Raw genomic sequence first — 27933 nt, 5'->3', positions numbered from 1 at the left:
TTTTCTTTAGGACGGACTGGTTTAATCTCCTTGCAGTCCAAGGGATTCTCAAGCATCTTCTCCAGCACCACAATTCAAAACCATCAATTCTTCAGTGCTCAGCCTTCTTTTTTTTCAATTAATTATTTTAATTGGAGGATAATTATTTCACAATACTGTGATTCAGTGCTCAGCCTTCTTTTTTTTCAATTAATTATTTTAATTGGAGGATAATTATTTCACAATACTGTGATGGTTTTTGCCATACATCAGCATGAATTGGCCACAGCTATATATGTGTCCCCCTAATCCTGAACCCTCCTCCCACTTCCCTCCCCACCCTGTTCCTCTGGGTTGTCCCAGAGCACTGGCTTTGGGTGCCCTGCTTCATGCATCAAACTTGCACTGATCATCTAGCTTACATATGGTAGTATATATGTTTCAATGCTATTCTCTCAAACCATCCCATCCTCGCCTTCTCCCACTGAGTCCAAAGGCTGTTCTTTATAGCTGTGTCTCTTTACTGGCCTGCATGTAGGATTGTCAGTACTGTCTTTCTAAATTCCATATATATGCATTAATATTGGGCTTCTCTGGTGGCTCAGCAGTAAAGAATCTGCCTTCAATGCAGGAGACCCAGGTTAAATCCCTGGGTCAGGAAGATCCCCTGGAAAAGGAAATGGAAACTCATGTTAGTACTCATGACTAGAGAATCCCATGGACAGAGGAACCTTGCAGGCTGCAGTCCATAGGGTTGCACAGAGTTGGACATGACTGAAGTGAGTAAGCAGAAGCAGCATGCATTAATATACAGTATTTGTCTTTCTCTTTCTGACTTATTTCACTCTGTATAATAGGCTCCAGGTTCATCCACCTCATTAGAACTGACTCAAATGCTTTCCTTTTTATAGCTGAGTAATATCCCATTGTGTATATGTACCACAACTTCCTTATCCATCCATCTGCCAAGGGACATCTATGTTGCTTCCATGTCCTAGCTATTGTAAATAGTGCTGCAGTGAACATTGGGGTATGTGTATCTCTTTCAGTTCTTGTTTCCTTGGGGTGTATGCCTAGCCGCAGCAGTGCTGGGTCATATGGCAGTTCTATTCCCAGTTTTTTATGGACCAGTTCTCACATGATTACTGGAAAAACCATAGCTTTCACTATATGGACCTTTGTTGGCAAAATGATGTCTCTGCTTTTTAATACATTGTTTAGGTTTGTCACAGCTTTCCTTCCATAGAGCAAGTGTCTTTTAGTTTCATATCCTGAGATCCTTTCTAATTTTAATTTCAACAAAGATTATTGAACAAATACTACATGATCAATACAGACTTTTATTTTCCTAGGTCTAGTAATAGAACTGTAAAAAGACATTGTCTGACTATGTCTCCCATTATAATGCAAATATCCTGACAAATGTCAACATATATAGGAATAAGTAAAATAATGCAAAATGATAAATTCTGTGAAGAAAATAAAACAAGGTAATGTGATGGAGGGGGCTTCCCAGGTGGCTCTAGGGGTAAAGAACATGCCTGCTAATGCAGAAGACTTAAGACACCCAGTTTTGATCCCTGGGTTGGGAAGATCCCCTAGAGGAGAGCATGGCAACCCATTCCAGTATTCTTGCCTGGAGAATCCCATGGACAGAGGAGCCTGGCAGGCTACAGTCCATTGGGTCGCAAAGAGTCAGACATGACTGAGGTGATTTAGCACGCACACATACAGTGTGATGGAAAATGATGGCAGTTGGGGTGGAGGAAACAGAGAAGGAATCTACTTGATATTTGTGGTCAAGGAAAGCCTTTCTTAGGCCTTGTGGTATTTGAGCTGATACCTGAATGATGAAAGATGCTGCATAAAGATCTAAACAAGAATGTTCTCAACAGAGAGAACAGCAAGTGCAATGATCCTGAGGTGAGGATAGGCTTGATCTCTCTGAAGAACAGAAAGTTTGGTATGATTGCACTATATGTAGGAAATGAGGCCAAAAAGGCAGTCATAGCCAGATTGTGTAGGGCTTTTTACACTGTAAGAATATATATTTTAAAATTTACACTGTATTTACACTATAAGAATCATTCCTTGGTCTGTCTGATTCAATTAGTAAACATAAGTGCCAGATGTTAATGATAAGGGTACTTGATATTTACCCATAAGAAATCCAGAAAAAGGCACGGGGGTAGGGGGTTTAAAACAGAACAAAGCCTAAATGCTCAGGAAAGAGAGAGGTAGGGATGGAAGAGTATATGTACACAGGGAAAATGACTGGGGAGGAATGGAGAAAGTTTGGAGGGAGAAAGAAAAGCTCCAGAGTAACCTTGACTATGAGGAATATCCTCAGTGCCTAGGTTTGTGAAATATGTGGTCTGAAGAAGTCAACCATTATAGGGGAAGGGGTAGGGATCTGCCCTTGTGTGTAAGATTAAAGAAGTGAGGGAGTGAGTAGGGACAGGAAGTAAAAGTCTGTTTCTTTCTTTTCATCAAGCCTTAACCTGAAAAGCAAGTCTGATAACTAGGAGAAAAGGCTTCAAACTGCTTTACCCTTATTGATTCCTCAGACCTTGAACTCAAATGTCCATCATTTCCTCCTTATTTTCTTTCCCAAGAAATCCTGGTATTGCAAAGGAAAATGTGCTCTGATATGAGTCCCTACCCAACACTAGGGGCTTCTGTGGTGGCTCAGTTGGTAAAGAATTTGCCTGCAATGCAGGAGACCTCGGTTCAATCTGGGGTCTGGGTTGGGAAGATCCCCTGGAGAAGGGAATGGCAACCCACTCCGGTACTCTTGCCTGGAGGATCCCATGGAAAGAGGAGCCTGGCAGGCTACAGTCCAAGGAGTCGCAAAGAGTCAGACATGACTAAGCAACACACACCCAACACTAACAAACAATTGAGGACATTTCCTCTCCCTTTTGATTTTTCCATATGTGGAAACTCAGTTTTGTTTTCTGTTATTTGATGCATTTCGGTGAGCCAGAGAGTGATGGTATGTCACTTCTCAGTCACCACACAAATAGGAGAGTACCTTGGAACTAAACAGTATAATGGCTTACTTGTTACCAACTTCATAGCATTATGTCAAAGCAGCAGCGAGTGTGCCAGTTTAATTTAAAATGGGATCTATCCTAGGGTCAGTAAAGAATAGTATTGTTAACCTTTGCGATGTCCACGTATACCTTGGTAGGTTATTTCCATGGGAGTTGTTTGCTTTGTTAGCAATTATGCACAAGGATGGGAGGAAATTAAATGCCTGTTTCACTCACTCTTTATCTGATGCTGTTCTGAGAGCTAAGTGAAGACCCAAGATTCAGATCACCGCTGCAGGACGGGACCTGGGCAGAGGCAGTGTTCTGGGAGTGGAATGCAGAGGCCCAGCTGTGGACAATAGAAAGTAAGCCCCCAACCCCCTGGTCCACATCTGGTAGAGGGCATGTGGGTTCCTAGGAAGCTGGACAAGTGGGTTCCAGGCAGTAGAGCATGCCTAGTGGTTTACAGAGGCAGCCTTTTGTCCCTTCCCTGAAGGGTGTTAGTCCCTTGGTTTTTTTCCAGTCAGAAATGACTAATGTTGGATATATGGACTCTTTAGAAACTGTCTTTAGCTTTTTTCATAATGGGTTATAAATAAAAGGCTTCAGAGAACCATAAATGAGTTATTGAATGAACCTGGTTTTGGTATGGTTCAGATTCCGGATAGCTAATCATGTCCTCCTCTTGGGTTGGAAGGCTGTATCTAACCCATTTGCATTCAGCTAGCAAGTTAAAAAGACACTATTGACCAAGTTGAAGAATAATTTTTAAATCAAAAGTAGCTTGGTACTAGAGAGAGATTATTTTAATCCAAGTAGAATTATTTCCATTTCTGTGTAGTAATCCAGTGATAAAAGTAACACTCATATTTATTTTTAATTTGGGCAGTTCTTATAAGCATTTATGCACAGTTCATAAATGCCAATAAGTTAATGTGTCCTATTTACAGTGTTTTTTAATCTTATGTGGTATATAAAAGACTACTGGTATATTCAGTCCCCTAGGCTCAGCCACTAGTTTTGCACTCCATGCTCTCTTAATGCTAGGGGGAATCATCAAGGACTTTAAGTTTTTAGACTATTAAAACCCTGTACAAGGGAACTTATATCATGGTTGTATATAGTGAACTCTTTTGCTGGCAACTGCTTCTAGAAATCAGGAACAAAGTCTTTAACCTGCTGCCATATCCATTTGTTGAGCTTTCGATCTTTTTCCACCTCAGTCCTCCCTGAACACTCTCTACTACATCAGCTTTGTAAGGGTCTTTGCTCACTTGTACCGCTGAAATTCATAGCTTATTAGACAGCTAAGAAACATAGGTAATACAGTAGGAGGCAGTAATGGTATCTGAAGAAGAGATACTTGCCAGTGTGACAATGGCCTGACCTAAAGTTCTGCTTCTCAGAGTGGGTAGCAGGAATCCTAGGGACCATGACAAAGAGACATACCTGAGATAGACAGGAGAAACAAAGGTGGATGGCTCCAAGATTAGATAAGGGATTGATTCTGGTTTTATATCAATATAGAAATTAGTTGATGATTTAAACTTTTCATCTTTACTAGTTGACAGATAAAGAAAACAAAGTGCTTGTCTTCATCTTCATTTCCTACTGAAATCAGCTACTTTATTGGAAGGGGGTGGGTGGCTGGGTGGGAGGTGGAGCAGATGAATATTATCTCAAAGCCCAGAGGAACAATGGGCAAATTCATAAATTTTAGCCCTATCATGAAGGCTTACTCTTTGAGTGAAATACTTTTGCCTTGATTAAAGCTATGAGTATGTGAATATAGTGCCCAATCCTTGGGCCCTACCTCAAAAACTACAATCTGTATAGTGTAGAGTTCTTAAAAGTATCTCTTAAATTAAAGGATAAGTGTTTTATATATATATATGTATATAACTTATTTGAGATTGACAAATTTTTTGGGTAGGATACAAAAAGTAATGATCATAAAAATACAGTATTAGAGTTCGTCAAAATAAAAATATGTTCATTTTAGATGTCACTATATATATAAATGCACATATCTCAGTGAATTTTAGATGTATATATATTTCCCATGTAATCAGTTCCCAGATTAACATGTAAAACATTTCTAGCACCTCTGAAAGTTATGCTCATGTGCTTTCACAGTCAGTACACCCTCTCAGAGGTAACTACTAATCTTTTTATCACCATAGATTAGTTTTGTCTGTTCTTGTTCTTTAAATAAAATCATACAATATTTGTTTTAGTCTGGTCTGTTTCGCTCAATGTAATATTTTTGATAGGCATCCACTTCATTGCATGTATCAGTAGTTCTTTTTTTTTGTTGCTAGACAGTATGCTAATTTGTGTATAAGTATCTCTTGATGGGTCATTCTTGCATGCATGTGTGCTAAGTCGCTCAGTCATATCCAGCTCTTTGCAACCCCATGGACTGTAGCCCACCAGGCTCCTCTGTTCATGGAATTCTCCAGACAAGAATACTGGAGTGGGTTGCCATTTCCTCCTCCAGGAGAACTTCCTGACCCAGGGATCAAACCTGAGTCTCTTATGTCTCCTGCATTGGCACCACCCGGGAAGCTCCAGGATCATTCTTAGTTTTTGTCTATTGTAAATAAAGCCACTATGAACAATCAAGTCTTTTTTTGTGGACACATACACTGCTTTCTCTTAGGTATACTTGGATATACAAATTCTAGGTCCTAGATTAGATACACAGATTTCCAAAGTGGTTGTACAATTTTACACTGCCACCAGCAATGTGGAGTTCATATTGTTGTACATATATTTTTAGTGAAGTTCCTGTTTAAGTCTTTTGCCAGTTGTCAATTGGTTGTCTTTTTCTTATTGATTTTCTGAATATAAATCCTTTGTAAGATATATGCATTATGAATATGTTTCTGGTCTGTGGCTTGTCTCTTCACATTTTTAGTGACATTTTAAGGAACATTTTTATCTTGATGAACTCCAATATAACACTGTATCTTTTATGATTATTGCTTTTTTGTATCCTGCCTAAAAAATTTTGCCCACCTCAGGGTCATAAAGATATTCTGTGTTTTCCTTTAAAAGCTTTATGGTTTTAGCCCTCTCATTGAAGTCTGGCCAAATTTTTTTTAGTACAAATTTATATCAGTGAAAATGTTTTGAGCACATGTCCCCAATGTACGTAATTTTATTTAGGATGATACAGTCTACCACCACCAATATTAAATACTGATAAGGTTTATTTTTTAATTAGATAAGCATAAATGTAATCAGAACTCCATTATCTCCCTTTCCAGTAGATCATTTGTGTATAGCCTGGGGCATATAAATCCATCCTACAGACTACTGTTCTAAATCACCAAAAGCTAAATAACATTTTTGACAAACACTGATAACATTAAATGGCAGCAAAAAATTTCAGTGTCAATAAATGGCTAGAGTTGACAAAGTGTGAACAGGATCCCAATGAGCATATTTGCTGATAATGTAAGAAACTCTGAGTTTGCTCTTGCACAGTGACTTTTTTTCTTCCTTACTTGACTTATGGAGACAGCAGGACTGATTAACTTAGTAGGAGCAAAGACCAACTTGCTTTTGTTTGCTGATGTAGGATACAGTGCTCTTAACTCCCTACCCCTTTCCTCATCACCAAGTTCTTAGAGTTGAGCTTGGCTCTGGATTGAGTTTTTTGCAAAGATGTTTAGAATTTGCCTTGGGATAATCCCTGGGGAAATTTAATGATTTGGCGCATTGAGAGCTTTCCTTATGAGGATTAGTAAAATAGATGGCAGTTAAGCAGCTTGGGAGGAACGAGTTGTCTGTAAAGATTGGTCATACTCTAGGGCACAGTTCCCTTGGTCCAAGGTCAGCAGAGCCAGTGGTTTTGATCCACAGAACTTTATACTCTGGGGCAGCCCCTTGTAGGATTCTTAGTTGGTAAGGGAAAGAATATCTTCTTTGGTGTCCACGTCCTCAATCTGGTTCCACATAGGAATTACTACTTAGAACCATGCCTATTTACATCTTTTTAGTTGGTTGATGCTTTTTAATTCTCATTTATTTCAGAGAGGGGCTTTTGTTTACTGTTTTGCCTTTGGGGAAGCTGGGGTAAGGTAGGGAAGATGAAATTAGAAGTGACAGTTTCTTGTTTTTCAAATCTAGACTACTTTGGAGTTTGGGAGGAATTTTGAAGGGAGAGAGTGACAACCTAGAAGGATGGGAGGTGAGAGGGAGGTTCAAGAGGGAGGGGATGTATGTATACCTATGGCTGATTCATGTTGTTGTATGGCAGAAACTAACATAATATTATAAATAACTATCCTCCAATTAAAAATTTAAAAATAAAGAAACAAGTTAAGGGCAGGTAGTTTGTCTGCAGCCCAGACTGTTGAAAGCCATGGCAAATAGGCTGCAGAGGTTTCAAACCCTGCATCTCCCTTGTCCAGGTCACTCTGATTAATTCCTCCTAGCATGAGCAGATTCTCGGGGATACCAATGGGGTAAGAGAGGGAAGATCAGAAACAGCCCCAACTTGTGGTCTCCTCAAGTCAAACTCAGTTTCAGAATAAGCACAGACTTTATCTATTATTTGATGATCCATTCCTGATAGTTAAACTTCTCAAGGCCAGATTATCTCCATCTCTACGTTTTCTCTCTACTGATTACACAGAAAAGGCCAAATTGCTGAATTGCTGTCTGGAGTGTTACTCAAAACTTGAAAATCTTTCCAAAAGTTATAAAAAGACATTCAGAGAATATACTTTTTTTTTTTTTTTGATGCATTGGGTCTTAGTTGCGGCATCTTTCAGCAGGGCATGCCAGCTCTTCTTGTGGTGTGTGGCTCAGTAGTTGCAGCTCGTGGGCTTAGTTGTCCTGCAGCATGTAGAATCTTAGTTCCTTGACCATGAATTGAACCCCATGTCCCCTACACTGGAAGGCAGATTTTTAACCACTAGACTACCAGGGAAGTTCCAGAGGATATACTTATTTTTTTAAAGCAATATAGTTACTGTTGGGCTTCCCTGGTGGCTCAGATGGGAAAGCATCTGCCTGCAGTATGGGAGACCTGGGTTTGATCCCTGGGTCAGGAAGACCCCCTGGAGAAGGAAATGGCAACCAACTCCAGTACTCTTGCCTGGAAAATCCCATGGACGGAGGAGCCTGGTAGACTACAGTCCATGGGGTCGCAAAGAGTCAGACACAACTGAGTGACTTCACTTTCACTTTCATAGTTACTGTATTCTGAGTGGACCTTTTCCATTTATGTAGTTCAAAAAAGTTAATTCACACAATTAGCTATGTTGTTTGCCTTCTTAGACAGTAGACAAGCTGGTGGAGGTAGGAGAATGGGCGGGTACAGTGGTCCCTAGGTATCCATGAGGGATTGGTTTTAGGACCCCCGTGGATACCAAAGTCTATGGAAGCTCAAGAATCTTAGAGTTTGCCCTCCCTTAAATATATGATTTTGCATCCATGAATTCAACCAACTGGATGAACCTGTGGGTTCAGGACTGTGGTATAACCTGGCTAGAAGCCCTAGAACTGGACAACGAAGTTTCAGTTAATTGCCTAATTTTTCCAATAAATATTTCATAGCAAGCAAAGGTATTCACAATCATGCCATTGACATTTTAAAAAACTTTTATTTTGAATTGGGGTACAGCCAATTAACAATTTTGTGATAGTTTCAGGTGAACAGTGAAGGGACTCATCCATACATTTACATGTATCCATTCTACCCCAAACTCCCCTCCCATCCAGACTGGCATACAACATTGAGTATAGTTACATGTGCTACAGAGTTGGTCATCCATTTTAAATAGAGCAGTGTGTACATGTCCATCCCAAGCTCCTTAACTATCCCTTACCCCTTTTCTTCCCACCTGCAACTGTAAGTTTGCTCCCTAAGTTTGTGTGTCTCTTCCTATTTTGTAAATTCATTTGTATCATTTCTTTTTAGATTCCACATATAAGAGATGTTGTACAATATCTGTCCTTCTCCGTCTGACTTACTTCACTCAGTATGACACTCTCTAGGCCCATCCATGTTGCTGCAAATTGCATTATTTCCTTTTTTACTGGCTGAGTAATATTCTATTGTATATATGTACCACATCTTTATTCATTCCTCTGTTGATGGACATTTAGGTTCGTGTCTATCATGTCTTGGCTTTTGTAAACTGTGTTGTAATGAATATTAGGGTGCAAGAATCCATGGATCATGTTTTTCTCCAGATATATGCCCAGGAGTTGAATTGCAAGGTCATATAGTAGCTTTATTTTTAGTTTTTTAAGGAACCTCCATACTGTTCTCCATAGTGGCTGTACCAGTTTACATTCCCACCAACAATGTAGGAGGGTTCCCTTGTCTCCACATCCTCTCCAGCATTTATTATTTGTGGTGTGAGGTGATATCTCATTGTAGTTTTGATTTGCATTTCTCTGATAATTAGCTATGTTAAACATCTTTTCATGTGCCTCTTGGCCATCTGTATGTCTTCTTTGGAGAAATGCCTATTCAGGTATTCTGCCCATTTTTTGATTGGGTTGTTTGCTTTGATGCTGTTAAGCATCATGAGCTGTTTGTAAATTTTGGAGACTAATCCTTGTCAGTCACATCATTTGTAAATATTTTCTCCTAATCTGTGGGTTGTCTTTTTGCTTGGTTTATTGTTTTCTTTGTTGTGCAAAAGCTCTTGAATTTAAGTAGATCCCATTTGTTTATTTTTGTTTTTATTTCCATTATTCTGGGAGACAGATCAAAAACGACATTGCTGTGATTTATGTCAATGTTCTACCTATGTTTTCCTCTAGGAGTTTTATAGTGCCCAGTCTCACATTTAGATCTTTAACACATTTTGAGCTTATTTTTGTGTATGGTGTTAAATAATGATCTAATTTCATTTTTTTTACAAGTAGCTGCCCAGTTTTCCTAGCACCATTCATTGAAGAGACAGTCTTTGCAAAATTGTCTGTCTTCCCTCCTTTGTCATAGATTGACCACAGGTGCATGGGTTTATTTCTGGGTTTTCTATCCTGTTCTGTTGATCTATTTTTTGTGCCAGTACCATACTATTTTGATAACTGTAGCTTTGTAGTATAGTCTAAAGTCAGGGAGCCTAATTCTTCTGCTCTGTTTTTCTTTCTCAAGGTTGCTTTGGTTATTTGGGGTCTTTTGTGTCTCCATACAAATTTTAAGATTTTTTTCTTCTAGTTCTGTGAAAAATGCCATTGGTAATTTGATAGAGATTGCATTGAATCTGTAGATTGCCATGTGCAGTATAAGCATTTTGACAATATTGATTCTTTCAATACACGGACATGGTATATCTTTCCATCTATTTGTGTCGTCTTCAATTTCTTTCATGAATATCTTATAGTTTTCAGAGTACACATATTTTGTCACCTTATTAGGTGGATCTGTGCATGCTAAGTTACTTCAATTGTGTCTGACTCTTTGCAACTCCATGGACTTTAACCCTCCAGGTTCCTCTGTCCATGGGATTCTGCAGGCAAGAATACTGGAATGGGTTTCCATGCCCTCCTCTAGGGGATTTTCTTGGCTCAGGGATAAAAACCGTGTATTTTACATCTCCTGCATTAGCAGGTGGGTTCTTTACCACTTGCACCACATGGGAAGACTAAGCTTTTGCTTTTGGGCTTGCTGGTGGCTCAGATGGTAAAGAATCTGCCTGCAATGCAGGAGACCTGGGTTCAATCCATGGGTTGGAAAGATCCCCTGGAAGAGGGCATGGCAACCCACTCCAGTATTCTTACCTGGAGAATTCCATGGACAGACAGGCCTGGTGGCTTACAGTCCATGGGGTCGCAAAAGGTTGGACATGGCTGAGTGACTAACAGTTTCACTTTAGATAGGTTTATTCCTAGGTATTTTATTCTTTTTGATGTGATGGTAAATGGAATTTTCTGAAATATCTCTTTCTGATCTTTCATTGTTAGTGTATAGAAAAACAACAGATTTCTGTCTATTAATTTTATAACCTGCAACTTTACCAAATTCATGATGAGTTCTAGTAGTTTTCTGGTAGCATGTTTAGGATCTTCTATGTATAGTATCATGTCATCTGGAAACAGTAACAGTTTAACTTCCAATTTGGATTCCCTTTATTTTTTTTCTTCTCTGATTGCTTTAGCTAGGATTACCAAAACTATGTTGAATAAAAGTGGGAAGAGTGGACATCTTTCTCTTGTTTCTGATCTTAGAGGTAATGCTTTCCACTTTTCATCATTGAGTGTGATGTTAGCTGTAGGTTTGTTATATATGACCTTTATTATGTTGAAGTATGTTCCCTCTCTGCCCACTTTGTGGAGAGTATTTTTTTTATCACAAATGAGTGATGAATTTTGTCAGAAGCTTTTTCTGTTTGTATTGAAATGATCATATAGTTTTTATTCTTCAATTTGTTGATGTAGTGTATCACATTGATTGATTTGTGGATATTGAAAAATCCTTGTATCACTGGATAAATTCCAGTTGATTATGGTGATTGATATATTTAATGTAATGTTGGATTCAGATTGCTAGTATTTTGTTGAGGATTTTTGCATCTATGTTCATCAGTGATATTGCCTGTAATTTTATTTTTTTGTGTGGTATCTTTGTCTGGTTTTGGTTTCAGGGTGAATGAGTTTGAAAGTTTTCCTTCCTCTGCAATTTTGGAACATTTTCAGAAGGATAGGTGTTAACTCTTCTCTAAATATTTCAAAGAATTCACTTGTGAAGTCATCAGGTCCAGGACTTTTCGTTTGTTGAGAGTTTATAATCACAGTTTCAGTTTCAATGCTTGTGATTATTCTGTTCATATTTTCTAATTCTTCCTGGTTCAGTCTTGGGAGAATGTACCTTTCTAAGAATTTGTCCATTTCTTCCAGGTTGTCCATTTTATTGGCATACAGTTTCTCATAGCAGTTTCTTATGGTCCTTTGTATTTCTGTGGGGTCAGTTTTAACTTCTTTTTCATTTCTAATGTTATTGATTTGAGTCCTCTCCCTTATTTTTTCTTGATGAGTCTGGCTAAAGGTTTATTAATTTTGTTTATCTTTTCAAAGAACAAGCTCTTTGATATCTACAATTGTTTTCTTTGTCTTTATTTCATTTATTTCTGCTTGGATTTTTATGATTTCTTTCTACTAACTTTAGGTTTTGTTTGTTCATCTTCCTCTAGTTTTTTAAGTGTAAGTTTAGGTTGTTTACTTGCAGTTTTTCTTGTTTGCTGAGGTAAGATCATATTGCTACAAACTTCCCTCTTAGAACTGCTTTTGCTGCATCCCATAGGTTTTGAACTATTGCGCTTTCATTTTCATTTTTCTCTAGGTATTGTTTTATTTCCTCTATGATTTCTTCAGTGATCCATTGGTTGTTTAGTAACATATTATTTAACTGCCACATATTTGTATTTTTTTATAGTTTTATTTCTTGTAGTTTATTTCTCGTCTCATTGCATTGTGATCAGAAAAGATGCTTTATGTGATTTCAATGTTCTTATATTTACCAAGGTTTACCTTGTAGCCCAGCATGTGGCCAATCCTGGAGAATGTTCCATGTGCATTTGAGAAAAATGTGTAGTCTGCTGCTTTTGGATGGAATGCTCTATAAATATCAATTAATTCCACCCAGTTTAATGTGTCAGTTAAGGCTTGTGTTTCCTTATTAATCTTCTGTCTGTATGATCTGTCCATTGATGAAAGTGGGGTGTTAAAGTTCCCCACTGTTATTATGTTACTTTCAATTTCTCCCTTTATGGTTGTTAGTATTTACCTTACATATTGAGGTGCTACTATGTTGGTGCATATATATATGTAACTGTTCTGTCTTCATCTTGGATTGAATTCTTGATTATTATGTAGTGTCCTTCTTTATCTCTTATAACAGTCTTTGTTTTAAAGTCTATTTTGTCTGATAGGGGTATTGCTACTCCAGCTTCTTTTTTTAATTTCCATTTGCATGGAATAGTTTCTCCCATCCCCTTACTTTCAGTCTGTAAGTGTCCCCAGATCCGAAGTGGGTATATAGTAGATAGCATATATTCAAATCTAGTTTTTGTATACACTCAGCCAGTCTATGTCGTTTGGTTGGTGCATTTAATCCACTTAGATTTAAGGCAATTACTGATACATATAATCATATTGCTGTTGTTATTGTTTAGTCTCTAAGTCATGTCCTACTCTTTTGCAGCCTCATGGGCTGAGCCCACTAGGCTCCTCTGCCAATTATCCTATTACTATTTTCTTAATTGTTTTGAATTTATTTTTCTGTCACTCTTTTCATTTTCTTGTGTTTCCTGCCTAGAGAAGTTCCTTTAGCATTTGTTGTAAAGCTGGTTTGGTGGTGCTGTATTCTCTTAACTTTTGCTTGTCTGGAAAGCGTTTGATTTCTCCATGAAACCTGAACAAGACTCTTGTTGGGTAGACTATTTATGGTTGTGGGTACTTCCTTTTCAGAACTTTAAATATATCATGCCATTCCCTTCTGGCTTGTAGAGTTTCTGTTGATAAATCAACTGATAACTTTATGGGCGTTCCCTTAAAGTATGTTATTTGTCATTTCTTCCTGGTTGCTTTTAATATTTTATCTTTCTCTTTAATTTTTGTCAGTTTGATTACTATGTCTTGGTGTATTCCTCCTTGGGTTTATCCTACCTGGGCCTCTCTGGCTATTTCCTTTCCCATGTTATGGAAATTTTCAACTATTAGCTCTTCAGATATTTTCTTGAGTCCCTTCTCTCTCTCTTCTTCTGAGACCCCTGTAATATGTATGTTGGTGTGTTTAATGTTGTCCCAGAGTTCTCTTAGCCTGTCTTCATTTTTTTCATTATTTTTTCTATATTCTGTTTTGTGACAGTAATTTCTACCATTCCATCTTCCAGGTCAATTATCTGTTTTTCTGCCTCAGTTATTCTGCTATTGATTCCTTCTACTATATTGTTCATCTCTGTTTGCTTGTTCTTTGGTTCTTCTAGGTTTTTGGTAAGCATTTCTTGCATCTTTTCCATTCTTTTTCCAAGTTCCTAGATCATCTTCATCATTATTCTGAATTCTTTTCCTAGAACTTTGCCTATTTCCACTTCATTTGATTGTTTTTCTGGGGTTTTATCTTGTTCCTTCATCTGAAATATAATCCTCTACCTTTTCATTTTGATTAACTTTCTGTAATTGTGGTTTTCATTCTGGAGGCTGCAGGATTGTAGTTTTTGCTTCTTCTGATTGCCCTCTTATGAATAAGGCTATTTAAGAGGCTTGTGCAAGGTTCCTGATGGGGGGAGTGGTGGTAGGAAAAACTGAGTCTTGCTCTGGCAGGCAGGGCTATGCTCAGTAAAACTTTAATCCAGTTGTCTGCTGATGGGTGGGACTGCATGGCCTCCCTGTTAGTGGTTTGGCCTCAGGTGACCCAGTCCTAGGGTCTACAGGCTCTATGTTAGGGCTAATGGCGATCTCCAAGAGGGCTCATGTCAAAGGGCACCTCCCAGGACTGCTGTTGGCAGTGCCCCTGTCCCTGCAGCAAGCTGCCACTGACCCATGCCTCACAGGAGACACTCCAACACCAGCAGGTATGCCTGGTTCAGTCTCTTATGAGGTCACTGTTCCTTCCCTGTCAGTCCTGATACACACAAGATTTTGTTTATGCCCTCCAAGTGTGGAGCCTCTGTTTCCCCTAGTCTTGTGGAGGTCCTGCAATTGAATCCTGCTGGCCTTCAAAGTCAGATCCCCTGGCAATTTCTACTCCCTTTGCCAGATCCTCAGGTTGGGAACCCTGATATGGGGCTCAGAATCTTCACAATAGTGGTAGAACTTCTTTTGTATTACTGTTCTCCAGTTTGTGGGTCACCTAACCCTACCGATATGGGATTTGATTTTATTGTTATTGTGCACCTCCTACTGTCTCATTGTGTCTTCTCCTTTGTCTTTGGGCATGGGGTATCTTTTTTGGTGGGTTCCAGCGTCCTTCTGTCACTGGTTCTTCAACGGCTAGTTGCAATCTCAGTGCTCTCACAGGAGGAGGTGAGCACATGTCCTTCTATTCCACCATCTTGAACCAATCACCATTGACTTTTAATACTGCTCTTACACTATTGTAATAAGGATTCAGTACCTGCTGGTTATTGTTACTGATGATATTTCTCCTGCTGATGCATTTTTTCCACAAGATAAATCTGGTTTAACTTTTCTTTCTTTCACTTTCTCATATTTCCTAGTTTAGTCAAAAAACTTAAGCAAGTATCTGCCATGTGTGTGTGCTTAGTCATCCAGTCATGTCCAATACTTTGCAACCCCGTGGACTATAGCCCACCAGGGTCCTCTGTCCATGGAGTTTCCAGGCAAGAATACTAGAGTGGGTTGCCATTTCCTACTCCAGGGGATCTTCCTGGTTTAGGGATGGAACCCACATCTCCTGCATTGGCAGGCAGATTCTTCACCACCACCCGGGAACCCCAAGTATCTGCTAATATCTTTTGTTTAGTGTAAAAGCTACTAGAAAGCCAGTAAATACTGTTAAGTCCATTTTCTTTGTCTTTACTCTCAAGAAGCCAGTTTGTCACTTTGTTGACAGATATTAGAGCACTTCATGCTTCATTGAGGATTCATCAAAAATTTCCAGTTCACCAGCTCATTAGCACAAAATGGGGCTTCAGGAATCTATTTCTCTCAGTATCCCAGCTGTGCTTTTACAAATGTTTCAACCTTGATGGACCACTCTGAAACAATGGATAAATACCACAGGGAAATGAGAGATGGATGTTGCTTAGTCAGTTTCATAGGAAAGAAACATGAGTGAAGGCAGAGCACAGTGGGATTATCTGTGTCAGCAGAATGATAATGCATGACTTTGCTAACTGTACACAGGTCACTGAATGTCAGAGATCCACAGGTCCTCAGAGGTCATCTAGTCAGACCCCCCACTTTTTAACCAATAAGGGTAGAAAAGGCCAAAGGAGGGGAAAGGGACTTCTCCAAGGTCAATTGGGCTTCCCAGGTGGCTCAGTGGTAAAGAATCCACCTGCCAATGCAAGAGACATGGGAGACACAGGTTCAATCCCTGGGTCTGGGAGATGGCCTGGAGGAGGAAATGGCAACCCCACTCCAGAATTCTTGTCTGGGAGATCCTATGGACAGAGGAGCCTAGTGAGCTACAGTCCATAGGGTCGCAAAGAGTCAGCCACGACTGAGTGAACACACACACACACACACACACACACACACACACACACAAGGTGTATCATCCCTTCCCAACTTTCCAAACACCAGCTGGCTTTTGGCTATTTGACTATGCAATCAATTTTCAATTATTTGAGCCACTCACTGCGAGCCCAATGATCACTTAAATAATCCAAAGTGACACATAAGTTAACCATTGTTTACATTGGTCTTTGTAAAGATGTGTGTTTATTACTGATATTCCAGTGTGTCTGGGTACAATCTGAGAATTCACCACACTTCAAATGAAACAAGAAAGAAACCTTGAAGGGCTGATTCAGGAAGAGCTGGAAAGTTGACCAGCCATACTGAATGGATAGCATCAAATGATGCTGTATAGCCCCTCAAGCAGGACATGCTATTCCAAACATGTTTGTTGATTCACACCTCTCCTGCACTCCAACCAGTTATAAGTTGCACTGTAGGAAGGGAAAAACAATATCTTTTATAGAAGAATATACATATTGTTTTTTTTTGCCCTTTCTTCTTTCCCTTTTCTTTCCTTTTCCTTGCTAGAAAAAATGAACAGCTGCTTTATCTTTTATATAAACAAATATGTGGTTGAGCCATTGACCTGGAGAACTGGCTGTCAGGATGCCAAACAATAAATGGAAAACATGCTAGATCCCATGAATATAGAGGTGGAGGAAGGAGGAGGAAGACCAGTGAGCAATACTTTTTACGAGAATCCAAAAGTCAGGAGGAGTAAGAAGGAATCTGTTGTATAGCTCAGTGAATTCCCTGGGTCTGGGAAAGAGCTAGTTTGAAGTATAGTCCAAGGGCTCTTCAACCAAATGGAGTTTCATTTCCTGATCTGGCCCTGTCTGTACTTTGGGATTGTGCTGAGTGCCCATAATTTTCTGGTTTGTTGTCTGCAAATCCTCACACTTGGGCTAAAATGGAATTATTATTATTCATGTTCTGAAGGTGATGCTGCTGATGACTGAGAAAGGGCATGGAACAGAAAAAGTGGCATGAACAATTGGCTTGAGGCTACATTCCAAGAAAGAGTCCCTGCAAGGATTCAGATGGTGGCAGCCAGAGTGGCAGTAGGGAATGAAAAATGCCTGAGCTTTGATGCAGCCATAATTAAGCATTTTGGTTTAAGAGGTACCCCCTTTCATTTTTTCATCTAGAATAAACAAATCTTGTTGATATAACAAAGTGCTTAATAAACCCGAGGTGGTACTTAATATCAATACATATTGAAGCTCTCCACCTGATGCGGAGAGCTGACTCATTTGAAAAGACCCTGATGCTGGGAAAGATTGAGGGCAGGAGAAGAACAGGATGACAGAGGATGAGATGGTTGGATGGCATCACCGACACAATGGACATGGGTTTGGGTGGACTCCAGGAGTTGGTGATGGACAGGGAGGCCTGTCGTGCTGCGGTTCATGGGGTCGCAAAGAGTCGGACACGACTGAGCGACTGAACTGAACTGAATTGAATTGAAGGAAAGACTTGCTGTGGTTAATGGTAATATGGATAATTGAGTTATGTGAATTTAAAAATAGGTAGAGTGAATTAAGATTAATGTACATCAACAGGAAAAATCTATTAGTATTCATTAGTTAGACTCCTGTTTATGGTTCTTTGTTAGCCTAAGGAAGCCCTTTCTGATAACTAATGCCTGTTGAAAATCCTGCCTGATACTTTCCATGGATGCCAAAGGAATAAGTCATTCACATAGAACTTCTGACATTCAAGTATAGCATTTTACTTCTTTTTCTTTTTTGGCAGCAGTGACTGTGAAGTAATAATGATGATGACAATGGAAATAAGAGATCCTAATTAATTTGCTGAAAGTTGTTCCCCATTTACCAATATTGGCTTGTTTTGTCTTGAGTGGTGGCCCAGGTACTAGAACAAAGGTATATATATTCAATGTCACTTGGCTAACCTATGATTTGTCAGACAAAGGTTAATTTTAAAAAATGTTGGGTTAGCAGCAATAAATTTAATAACAGTCTGTGATTTAAGTCAGAACTTCAATTTATTTGATGGGATTTTTTAAATCCTGAATTAACATTTTTCTCTGAGCTCAGGAGGTCTCATCTGCCAAATTGCACATGAGCTGGCCAACCAAAAGCTCATCAATATTCTAACTTACACAATATTGGGATAGATTGGAGCAATGCTATAAAAGACTGAAAGAAAGATTGGAACAAGAGTAGAAGTAAATGTAAAAATACCTGCAGCAAAAACCAGTCCTTAGTTGTCCAGTTTAGAACTTGACTTTCCCTAAGAATTATATGGTTTAATCATCTTCAAATTTTTTTGCCCCCGACAGAAATAAACAAACAAACAAACATCTCTTCTTGATTCCATTCATAGGTTGGACCTTTTTTCACCTGCCCATCTCCATGGACGTATGAACTTTAGGTGGTAATCCACACCTGAATCTGGGAGCTATGTGTGCCTCATTAATTTCTGTATCTCTAGCAGTTAGCATGTTGTCCCTTGCATACAAAAACTTTACCAAAAATTAACCAAAAACTTTAGAATAGATTAAAGGATGGATGAGATGACTCCTGTCACCATGGATGAAATTAATGTTGCCATAGGTAGAACTCACCTCTGTGATAGAAAAAATGTAATATACAAAAGTTGGTGTAAATAAGGATCCTTAAGGGACATTCTGCTTTGCTTTCGCCTACTCCAGTGGTTGGTAGTTCTTCCTTTGGTTTCAATGCCTACCTCCCAGCCTCACTACATTCCTGCCAAGATTGCCCTTGACCAGTGGAAATTCTGTAGGCTGTGGTGGAACAGGTAATACCTATATTCCCAAGTTTTACCAGTGCCCACTGTGTGACAGACACTGGAAGCATTGTGCTAGGCACTTGTTGAAGAGGTATTGATAAATGACCTTTGTATATTTTGTGATTCCATTCACAGAAGGTTGAGCTGGAAGCCACCTTCAAAGTCTTCAGAGTCAACCCCCTTGCTGCAATAATCAGAGCTCACATTCACTGAGAACTTACTGCCCCCAGACACTTCATAAACTAATGGCCCTGTGAGGTAGGGACGCTTATTTTCTGTATTTCTCATTTGGGGCCATTGAGACATGGAGATGTTAGGTAACTTCCTTGGGGTCACACAGCTAGGAACTACTAGAGCCAAGACTCATGCTCAAGTTTGTCAGACTTCAGAGCCTACTCAGAGAAAAAATCTTGACAAAAGTCATTTTGAGCCTCGTTCTTCTGGCCCTAATTTAGTGTTCATGGATTGCTATCCTATGCTCACACACTGAGGTTTCTTAAAATATTATTTTGTTATTTAGAAGCATTGTCTCCCCAGATGGACTGTGGATTCCTCCAGGGCAGAGATTGCATTATATCTGTGGTGCCTTCTCTCTTGAGGGCATGCCCGGGCTTTGCTTTCAGTAAATAATGGCCTGTGACCAGCTTCTTAACTGTTCTTTCAAGCATCTTGGTGTCATCCCCCAGGCCTTCATGTGGCTCAGAGGTTAGGAGGAGCCAGGAAGTAGAATTTTGGGGAAGGAGTCACCTCACCACCTGCTTTCTGTTTTGTTCTCTACAATACAGATTGAAGATGGAGGCAAGGCAGCCTTGTCCCAGAAGATGAGGACTGGTGATGAGCTGGTGAATATCAATGGCACTCCATTGTATGGCTCCCGCCAAGAGGCTCTCATCCTCATCAAAGGCTCCTTCCGGACCCTCAAGCTGATTGTCAGGAGGTAAGGTACAGGGAGATTTGCTGTAAGGTGCAGGGGCCACTGAAACCTCTTGGTTGGTAATAACCTCAATAGAGGTATGTCTCTATCAATATCAAGGAAAGAGGTGTTTCACATGAACGGAATTTTGCAGACAACTGAAGCAGAATGGCATCAGAGAAAGGGCCTTTGGTTCAAATCCTAGTACTGTCACATGCTACCCATGTTATCTTGGATAAATTTATTTTACCTCTGTAGGACTTAGAATCCTTATTTGCCTTTGAGAGAACTAAATGACTCATTACATGCCAAGGGCCTATCTAACCTACTGTTTTCCCATCTACTCCTTCACACGAGGCTGCCACTGCTGAAACACATATACTTAAAGAGACCCTATTCCCAGCATGGTAGGCCCTCTGGAGGCTGTTGCAAACTCTAAGATAAGAAGCCTGCTCTTGAGGAGTGTGCAGTCTAACAGGGTAGAAAAGACACACGTATGACAAATTAATTAGCAATACATTTTTTAAGAAAGCCATAAAGGAGATTCCACAGGGTAAGGGTGATTGTCAAATGAATTGTTGACCGAAATTGCTGTCAGAGTTCAAGAGAAAGAAAAGGCACTTCAGAAGAGATGATTAGAGTAAGATCTCATTGAGAAGGTGGAATCTTAGCTAAAAGATGGGTAGAATTTGATAAGAAACCATCAGGAGGGGAAAAGCTTTCCAGGTAAGTAGAGTGGCATAAAGAGGAGGAAAATAAAGACAGTCATTCTATTGTTGTCAAAGCATCTGCCTATTGGTGAGGTTTCCATTTGTCTCCCTTTCATTTTGCTGCTGTATATTTGTTTTGTACTACTGGAGTTCATACTTCTCCCCTTCTGTTAGTTTGTTTCCTTTATCTTATACACATCCCTAAGCTTTTCCATCTTAATTATTTTTATTAGAAAAAAATTTAAGTGTCTTCCTGCAGTCATACTTCCCCCTCTGGCTTCTGCCCCATCTTCTTTTTTTTTGCATTTATTTTTATTAGTTCATATCCAGTCTCTTCTTTTAATTCATATCCAGAAGGAGAGTGTATACTCACTGTTTTCTCTTACTTATCATTTATCTTTCCACCCACTGCAGTCTGAATTTGACCCCCAGAAGTCCACTGAAACTTCTCTCTTTCTCTCTCTCTCATTATATACACACACATGCACACACACACATGCACGCACACACACACACGTGTGTGTGTGTGTATATATATGAAACCTCCTAGTTGTCAAAGTCAGTGGGTTATTTCCAGTCTTCATCATATATGACTTACATATGGCATGTGACATTGTTGCTCTGGATTATTCCCTTCTTTGTGAAACTTTCCTTTCTTGCTTTCAAGATATTCTATTGCTTTTCTTTTTTTACCTCTCTGTTCATTTTCTAAATGAGGTTCCTCTACCACTTGCTCTTCCTCTGCCCATTCCTTTTAAATGCCAGTGTTTCCCCTAGTTCTACCCTTTCTATTTTCATTAATATACCATGGAAAAATCTCACCTGATCCCCAAGTTTCAACTATCAACTGTATGTTGATGACTATATCTCTTATGCCCTAGACCCCTGTGGCCAACTTCCTACTGGACATTTATACTTAGATTTCTCAGAAGCATTTCACACAAAACATGCTCAAAACCTAATACATCATCTTCTTCTCATAAGCTCCTGATCTCAGTGACTGGGACCACCATACCCTTAGTAAACCAAGCCATTTTTTATTTCCTCCATTTTTCTCCTGCTCTATGTCCAAATTATCTCAGTTAGTAAGGATGAAAATATATAGGATCCCACTGATTTATTATATTATTAAAACCTGCTGGTCCTTAAGATTAAGCCATGCCTGCCCATGTACCTAGTGGCACTAGTGGTAAAAACCTGCTGGCCAGTGCAGGAGACATAAGAGATGCAGGTTCGATCCCTGGGTTGGGAAGATCCCCTGGAAGGGAGCATGGCAACCCACTCCAATGTTCTTGCCTGGAATTTCATGGACAGAGGAACCTGATGGGCTACAGTATATGAGTTTGCAAAGAGCTGGACAAAAGTTGCTAAAGCAACTTAGCATATATGCATGTCCATGTACCTAGGTAAGAAATGACATGTAAAATAATGTCTTATACAGTAGACACACTGTCACTGACTGTCTTGGATAGGTCATGATTTAGGTTTTAAATAAGGCTTCCTGAAGGAGCAGCTTGGTGAATTTGAAAGTTTTTTTAAAATTTATTTCTAATTAGAGGATAATTGCTTTACAATATTGTGTTGGTTTCTGCCATACAACAACATGAATCAGCTATAGGTATACATATGTTTCCTCCCTCTTGAACCTCTCCCCACCCCCCATCCCATCCCAGCCCTCTAGTTTGTCACAGAGCATCAGATTTGAGCTGTATGCATCATATAGCAAATTCCCACTGATTATCTATTTGACCTATGCAAACTAAAATGGACTGGAATGGGTGAATTTAACTCAGATGACCATTATATCTACTACTGTGGGCAGGAATCCCTTAGAAGAAATGGAGTAGCCATCATAGTCAACAAAAGAGTCCGAAATGCAGTACTTGGATGCAATCTCAAAAACAACAGAATGATTTCTGTTCATTTCCAAGAAAAACGATTCAATATCACGGTAATCCAAGCCTATGCCCCAACCAGTAACGCTGAAGAAGCCAAAGTTGAATGATTCTATGAAGACCTACAAGACCTTTTAGAACTAACACCCAAAAAAGATGTCCTTTTCATTATAGGGGACTGGAATGCTAAAGTAGGAAGTCAAGAAACACCTGGAGTAACAGGCAAATTTGGCCTTGGAGTACAGAATGAAGCAGGGCAAAGGCTAATAGAGTTTTGCCAAGAGAACGCACTGGTCATAGGAAACACCTTCTTCCAACAACACAAGAGAAGACTCTACACATGGACATCACCAAATGGCCAACACCAAAATCAGATTGATTATATTCTTTGCAGCCAAAGATGGAGAAGCTCTATACAGTCAGCAAAAACAAGACTGGGAGCTGACTGTGGCTCAGATCATGAACTCCTTATTGCCAAATTTAGACTTAAACTGAAGACAGTAGGGATAACCACTATACTATTCAGGAATGACCTAAATCAAATCCCTTATGACTATACAGTGGAAGTGAGAAATAGAGTTAAGGGACTAGATCTGACAGACAGAGAGCCTGATGAACTATGGACGGAGGTTCGTGACATTGTACAGGAGACAGGGATCATGATCATTCCCGTGGAAAAGAAATGCAAAAAGGCAAAATGGTTGTCTGAGGAGGCCTTACAAATAGCTGTGAAAAGAAGAGAAGGGAAAAGCAAAGGAGAAAAGGAAAGATATTCCCATTTGAATGCAGAGTTCCAAGGAATAGCCAGGAGAGATAAGAAAGCCTTCCTCAGTGATCAATGCAAAGAAATAGAGGAAAACAACAGCATGGGAAAGACTAGAGATCTCTTTAAGAAAGTTAGAGATACCAAGGGAACATTTCATGCAAAAATGGGCTCAATAAAGGACAGAAATGGTGTGGACCTAACAGAAGCAGAAGATACTAAGAAGAGGTGGCAAGAATGCACAGAAGAACTGTACAAAAAAGATCTTCATGACCCAGATAATCACAATGGTGTGATCACTCACCTAGAGCCAGACATCCTGGAATGTGAAGTCAAGTGGGCCTTAGAAAGCATCACTATGAACAAAGCTAGTGGAGGTGATGGAATTCCAGTTGAGCTATTTCAAATCCTGAAAGATGATGCCGTGAAAGTGCTGCACTCAATATGCCAGCAAATTTGGAAAACTCAGCAGTGGTCACAGGACTGGAAAAGGTCAGTTTTCATTCCAATCCCTAAGAAAGGCAATCCCAAAGAATGCTCAAACTACCGGAGAATTGCACTCATCTCACACACTAGTAAAGTAATGCTCAAAATTCTCCAAGCCAGGCTTCAGCAATACGTGAACCGAGAACTTCCCGATGTTCAAGCTGGTTTTAGAAAAGGCAGAGGAACCAGAGATCAAATTGTCAAAATCTGCCGGATCATTGAAAAAGCAAGAGAGTTCCAGAAAAACATCTATTTCTGCTTTATTGACTATGCCAAAGCCCTTGACTATGTGGATCACAATAAACCATGGAAAATTCTGAAAGAGATGGGACTACCAGACCACCTGACCTCCCTCTTGAGAAACCTATAGGCAGGTCAGGAAGCAACAGTTAGAACTGGACATGGAACAACAAACTGGTTCCAAATAGGAAAAGGAATATGTCAAGTCTGTATATTGTCACCCTGCTTATTTAACTTAAATGCAGAGTCCATCATGAGAAACGCTGGGCTGGAAGAAGCACAAGCTGGAATCAAGATTGCCAGGAGACATATCGATAACCTCAGATATGCAGATGATACCACTCTTATGGCAGAAAGTGAAGAAGAACTAAAAAGCCTCTTGATGAAAGTGAAAGAGGAGAGTGCAAAAGTTGACTTAAAGCTCAACATTCAGAAAACTAAGATCATGGCATCTGGTCCCATCACTTCATGGGAAATAGATTGGGAAACAGTGGAAACAGTGTCAGACTTTATTTTGGGGGGCTCCAAAATCACTGCAGATGGTGACTGCAGCCATGAAATTAAAAGACGCTTACTCCTTGGAAGGAATGTTATGACCAACCTAGATAGCATATTAAAAAGCAGAGACATTTCTTTGCCAACAAAGGTCTGTCTGGTCAAGGCTATGTTTTTCCAGTGGTCATGTATGGATGTGAGAGTTGGACTGTGAAGAAAGCTGAGAGCCGAAAAATTGATGCTTTTGAACTGTGGTGTTGGAGAAGACTCTTGAGAGTCCCTTGAACTGCAAGGAGATCCAACCAGTCCATCCTGAAGGAGATAAGTCCTGGGTGTTCATTGAAAGGACTGATGCTGAAGCTGAAACTCCAATACTTTGGCAACCTCATGCGAAGAGTTTACTCATTCGCATTAGGAAAAGACCCTGATGCTGGGAGGGATTGATGGCAGGAGGAGAAGGGGACGACAGAGAATGAGATGGCTGGATGGCATCACCGACTCGATGGGCATGAGTTTGAGTAAACTTCGGGAGTTTGTGATGGACAGGGAAGCCTGGCATGCTGCAATTCATGGGGTTGCAAAGAGTTGGACATGACTGAGCGACTGAACTGAACTGAACTGAACTGAACTGAATGTATATCTTTCAATGCTACTCTCTCAATTAGTTCCATCCTCTGCTTCCCTCTCTGTCATTTTGGAGTCAGACAGACACATGTATGCTGTTTCCTAGTTCTGTCACATGGGAAATAATAGTTTGTATGTAATAGCATTATTGTGATGATTAAATGAGGCAATTTATGTAAAGTGCCTTTATTATCATGGGTTCTCTGAACTTCAGTCCCACTCCTTTCCCTGGGGTATAAAGAAAGCATAATTGGAGTAACCAGCCACCATTATGAAATAAAGAGAGCAACAAACTGTATTGTGCTTTGCAACCTCACCTTCAGAGACAAGATTTGCTGGAAAACCATTAGGAATAAAAAGATCTGATGGGAAATAAAGACCCTTATGAAATACTGGTTATACAGAGATATCAACACTTAGAAGGAGTGTGGATATGATCTGCAGTAGCTTCTGATCCAGTCATAAGAATGAGTTTTCAAGTGTGTCAGTCACTTATCCTCCATTGATGAGTTTTATGTCCTCATTCTCCCTGCCGTGGTGACATCTGCCACTGCTAGTCACTTCAGTTCAGTCTCTCAATTGTGTCTGACTCTTTGTGACCCCATGAACCGCAACACGCCAGGCCTCCCTGTCATTTAGGAGTGGCTATAATTATGACCTTGGAAATGGTAGGACTGTTTGGTTTTCATGGTGTGGCAGGTCCTATGACTCCCTAAGCCTACATTTTCTATCCTTTCAGCCTCCTCCTTTCAACCCCTGTTGGAAGAAGCATTCAGTGACATAATTTATTAGGTGATACTGCCCTCTTGTGGAAAACTTCACTTTCACCTATGTTTTACCCTGGGGATGGTATAGGACATTTATTCCTTCTTTTCCTTTGTTGAAGTTATTCTTCTAATTTATGAAAAAGCTCTTGGCACATAAATGAAATATGATCTCCTTGAAATTTAATATTTAGCCTAGTATTTTATACTAAGGTGGAAAGTCTTTGCTTGAGTAAAACAATCAACTGACAAAGATTCAACACTGAGCTTTAGGTCCAGACTTGAATTTTGGGGATGAGTATAAAGGAGGAACTTTAGTAAATGGCTTATTCTGAAAACCCAGCCCAGCTCTTCCTCCTATATTGCTTTTTAGATAATGGTTAACTAAGTCAGAAATCTAGGTGTTGCCCTCAGTGCTCCTCTCTTGCCTCAACCCACTTCAATTCAAGTTATACCAAGTCTTGAGTATTCTACTTGCTGGAAGCAAGTAGTTCTGTAGTTCTCTCTGTAGTTCTTATTTTAATCCAGTTATTCATTATTTATTATCTGTGCTGGCTTAGTCACTCAGTCATGTCCAACTCTTTGCGACCCCATGGACTGTAGCCTGCCAGACTCCTCTGTCCATGGGGATTCTCCAGGCAAGAATACTGGAGTGGGTTGCGATGTCCTTCTCCAGGGGATCTTCCCAACCCAGGGATCAGACCCAGGTCTCCTTCATTGCAGGCAGATTCTTTACCAGCTGAGCTACCACAGAAGTCCCATTTCTTACCTGGACCATTGCAATAGTCTTCTCACTGGCTTCTCATCTTATAGTCTCACCTCCTTCCAATCATTCCATTCTCCAAATAGACATCTAATCATGTCACTTATATATTTAGGGAAAAAACAAGACCAATAACTATGTAATCATAATTGTCCCAAGAGATTCATTTTACATTGATAGAAAATACAAGCTTTGTTAAGGATTTGTATTCGTGAACCATTTTTTTGAAAAAAAGAAGTACCTAAATATGTGAAGAAAATAACCCGCAAAACAAGAAGAAAAATTATAAAAATGTCTATATTGGAGACTTTAACATAATTTAGCTATAACAGATAAAGTAGACCTAAAATATATATTTCAAGGACTTTAAAACCATAATTCATAAGGCCAAATTAATGTCAAAAATTATATTTTATGAACAGTGTTTTCAAATACTCTGATAACATTTAAAAATGATCATATGATATGCCACAAAGAAAACCTCTGCAAATTCTCACAAGTAGAAATCACACTTTCTCTGTTCTCTGATGATACTGTAAAACTTTTATAAACTTGAAAACAGATTTAAACAGAAGTCTTGGAGGCGGTCCTGAGATGGCAGAGGAATAGGACGGGGAGACCACTTTCTCCCCCACAAATTCATCGAAAGAACATTTGAACGCTGAGCAAATTCCACAAAACAACTTCTGAAAGCTGGCAGAGGACATCAGGCACCCAGAAAGGCAGCCCGTTCTCTTCGAAAGGAGGTAGGACTAAATATAAAAGACAAAAAGAGAGGCAAAAGAGTTAGGGATGGAGACCCATCCCAGGAATGGAGTCTTAAAAGAGGAGAAGTTTCCAAACACCAGGAAACCCTCTCACCGGTGGGTCTGTGGGGAGTTTTGGAGTCTCAGAGGGCAACATAACCATTAGGAAAAAATAAAGAAGTAAATAAATAAAACCCACAGATTACGTGCCTAATGGCAGCTCCCAGCAGAGAAGTAACCCAGACGCTTGTGTCCGCCACCAGCAAGTGGGGGCTGGACAGGGGGGCGCAGGCTGCATTGCTTAGGGTAAAGATGGGGCCTGAATACCCTGAGGGCAATCTGAGGGAACTAACATGAGATAGAAACCCAAACTGTGGGACAACCAGAGAGAGAGAGAGAGAGAGAGAGAGAACTATCCCGCAAAAAGCCCTAACCTAAGGCACTGCTGGCCCACTCTCAGAACAAAGGACTGAGCAAATACCAGCAGAGAGCTAGCTGGCTGTGGACCAGCCCATCCCCCACCAGAGGCAGGGAGGCAGGCGGGGGGGGGGGGGGGGGGGGGGGGGGGG

The 27933-nt window shown here is 39.9% G+C and overlaps 1 protein-coding gene across 4 annotated transcripts in view; it reads left to right on the top strand.

The window, feature by feature from the left end:
* The window catches only part of SHROOM4 (shroom family member 4), a 230153-nt gene that overhangs the window by 95248 nt on the left and 106972 nt on the right, over positions 1 to 27933 (top strand). For 3 of the 4 annotated variants that reach the window (XM_043457865.1, XM_043457866.1, XM_043457873.1), the window contains exon 2: positions 19751 to 19902. In XM_043457865.1, the coding sequence (XP_043313800.1) occupies positions 19751 to 19902 (152 nt within the window). Of the gene's footprint in view, positions 1 to 19100; positions 19224 to 19750; positions 19903 to 27933 lie in introns of all 4 variants that reach the window. The other variant, XM_043457867.1, reaches the window with a different exon arrangement.

Source organism: Cervus canadensis, chromosome X (genome assembly GCF_019320065.1).
Source record: "Cervus canadensis isolate Bull #8, Minnesota chromosome X, ASM1932006v1, whole genome shotgun sequence".
NCBI classification, from domain to species: domain Eukaryota; kingdom Metazoa; phylum Chordata; class Mammalia; order Artiodactyla; family Cervidae; genus Cervus; species Cervus canadensis.
This window is presented reverse-complemented; position numbering and strand designations above follow the sequence as displayed.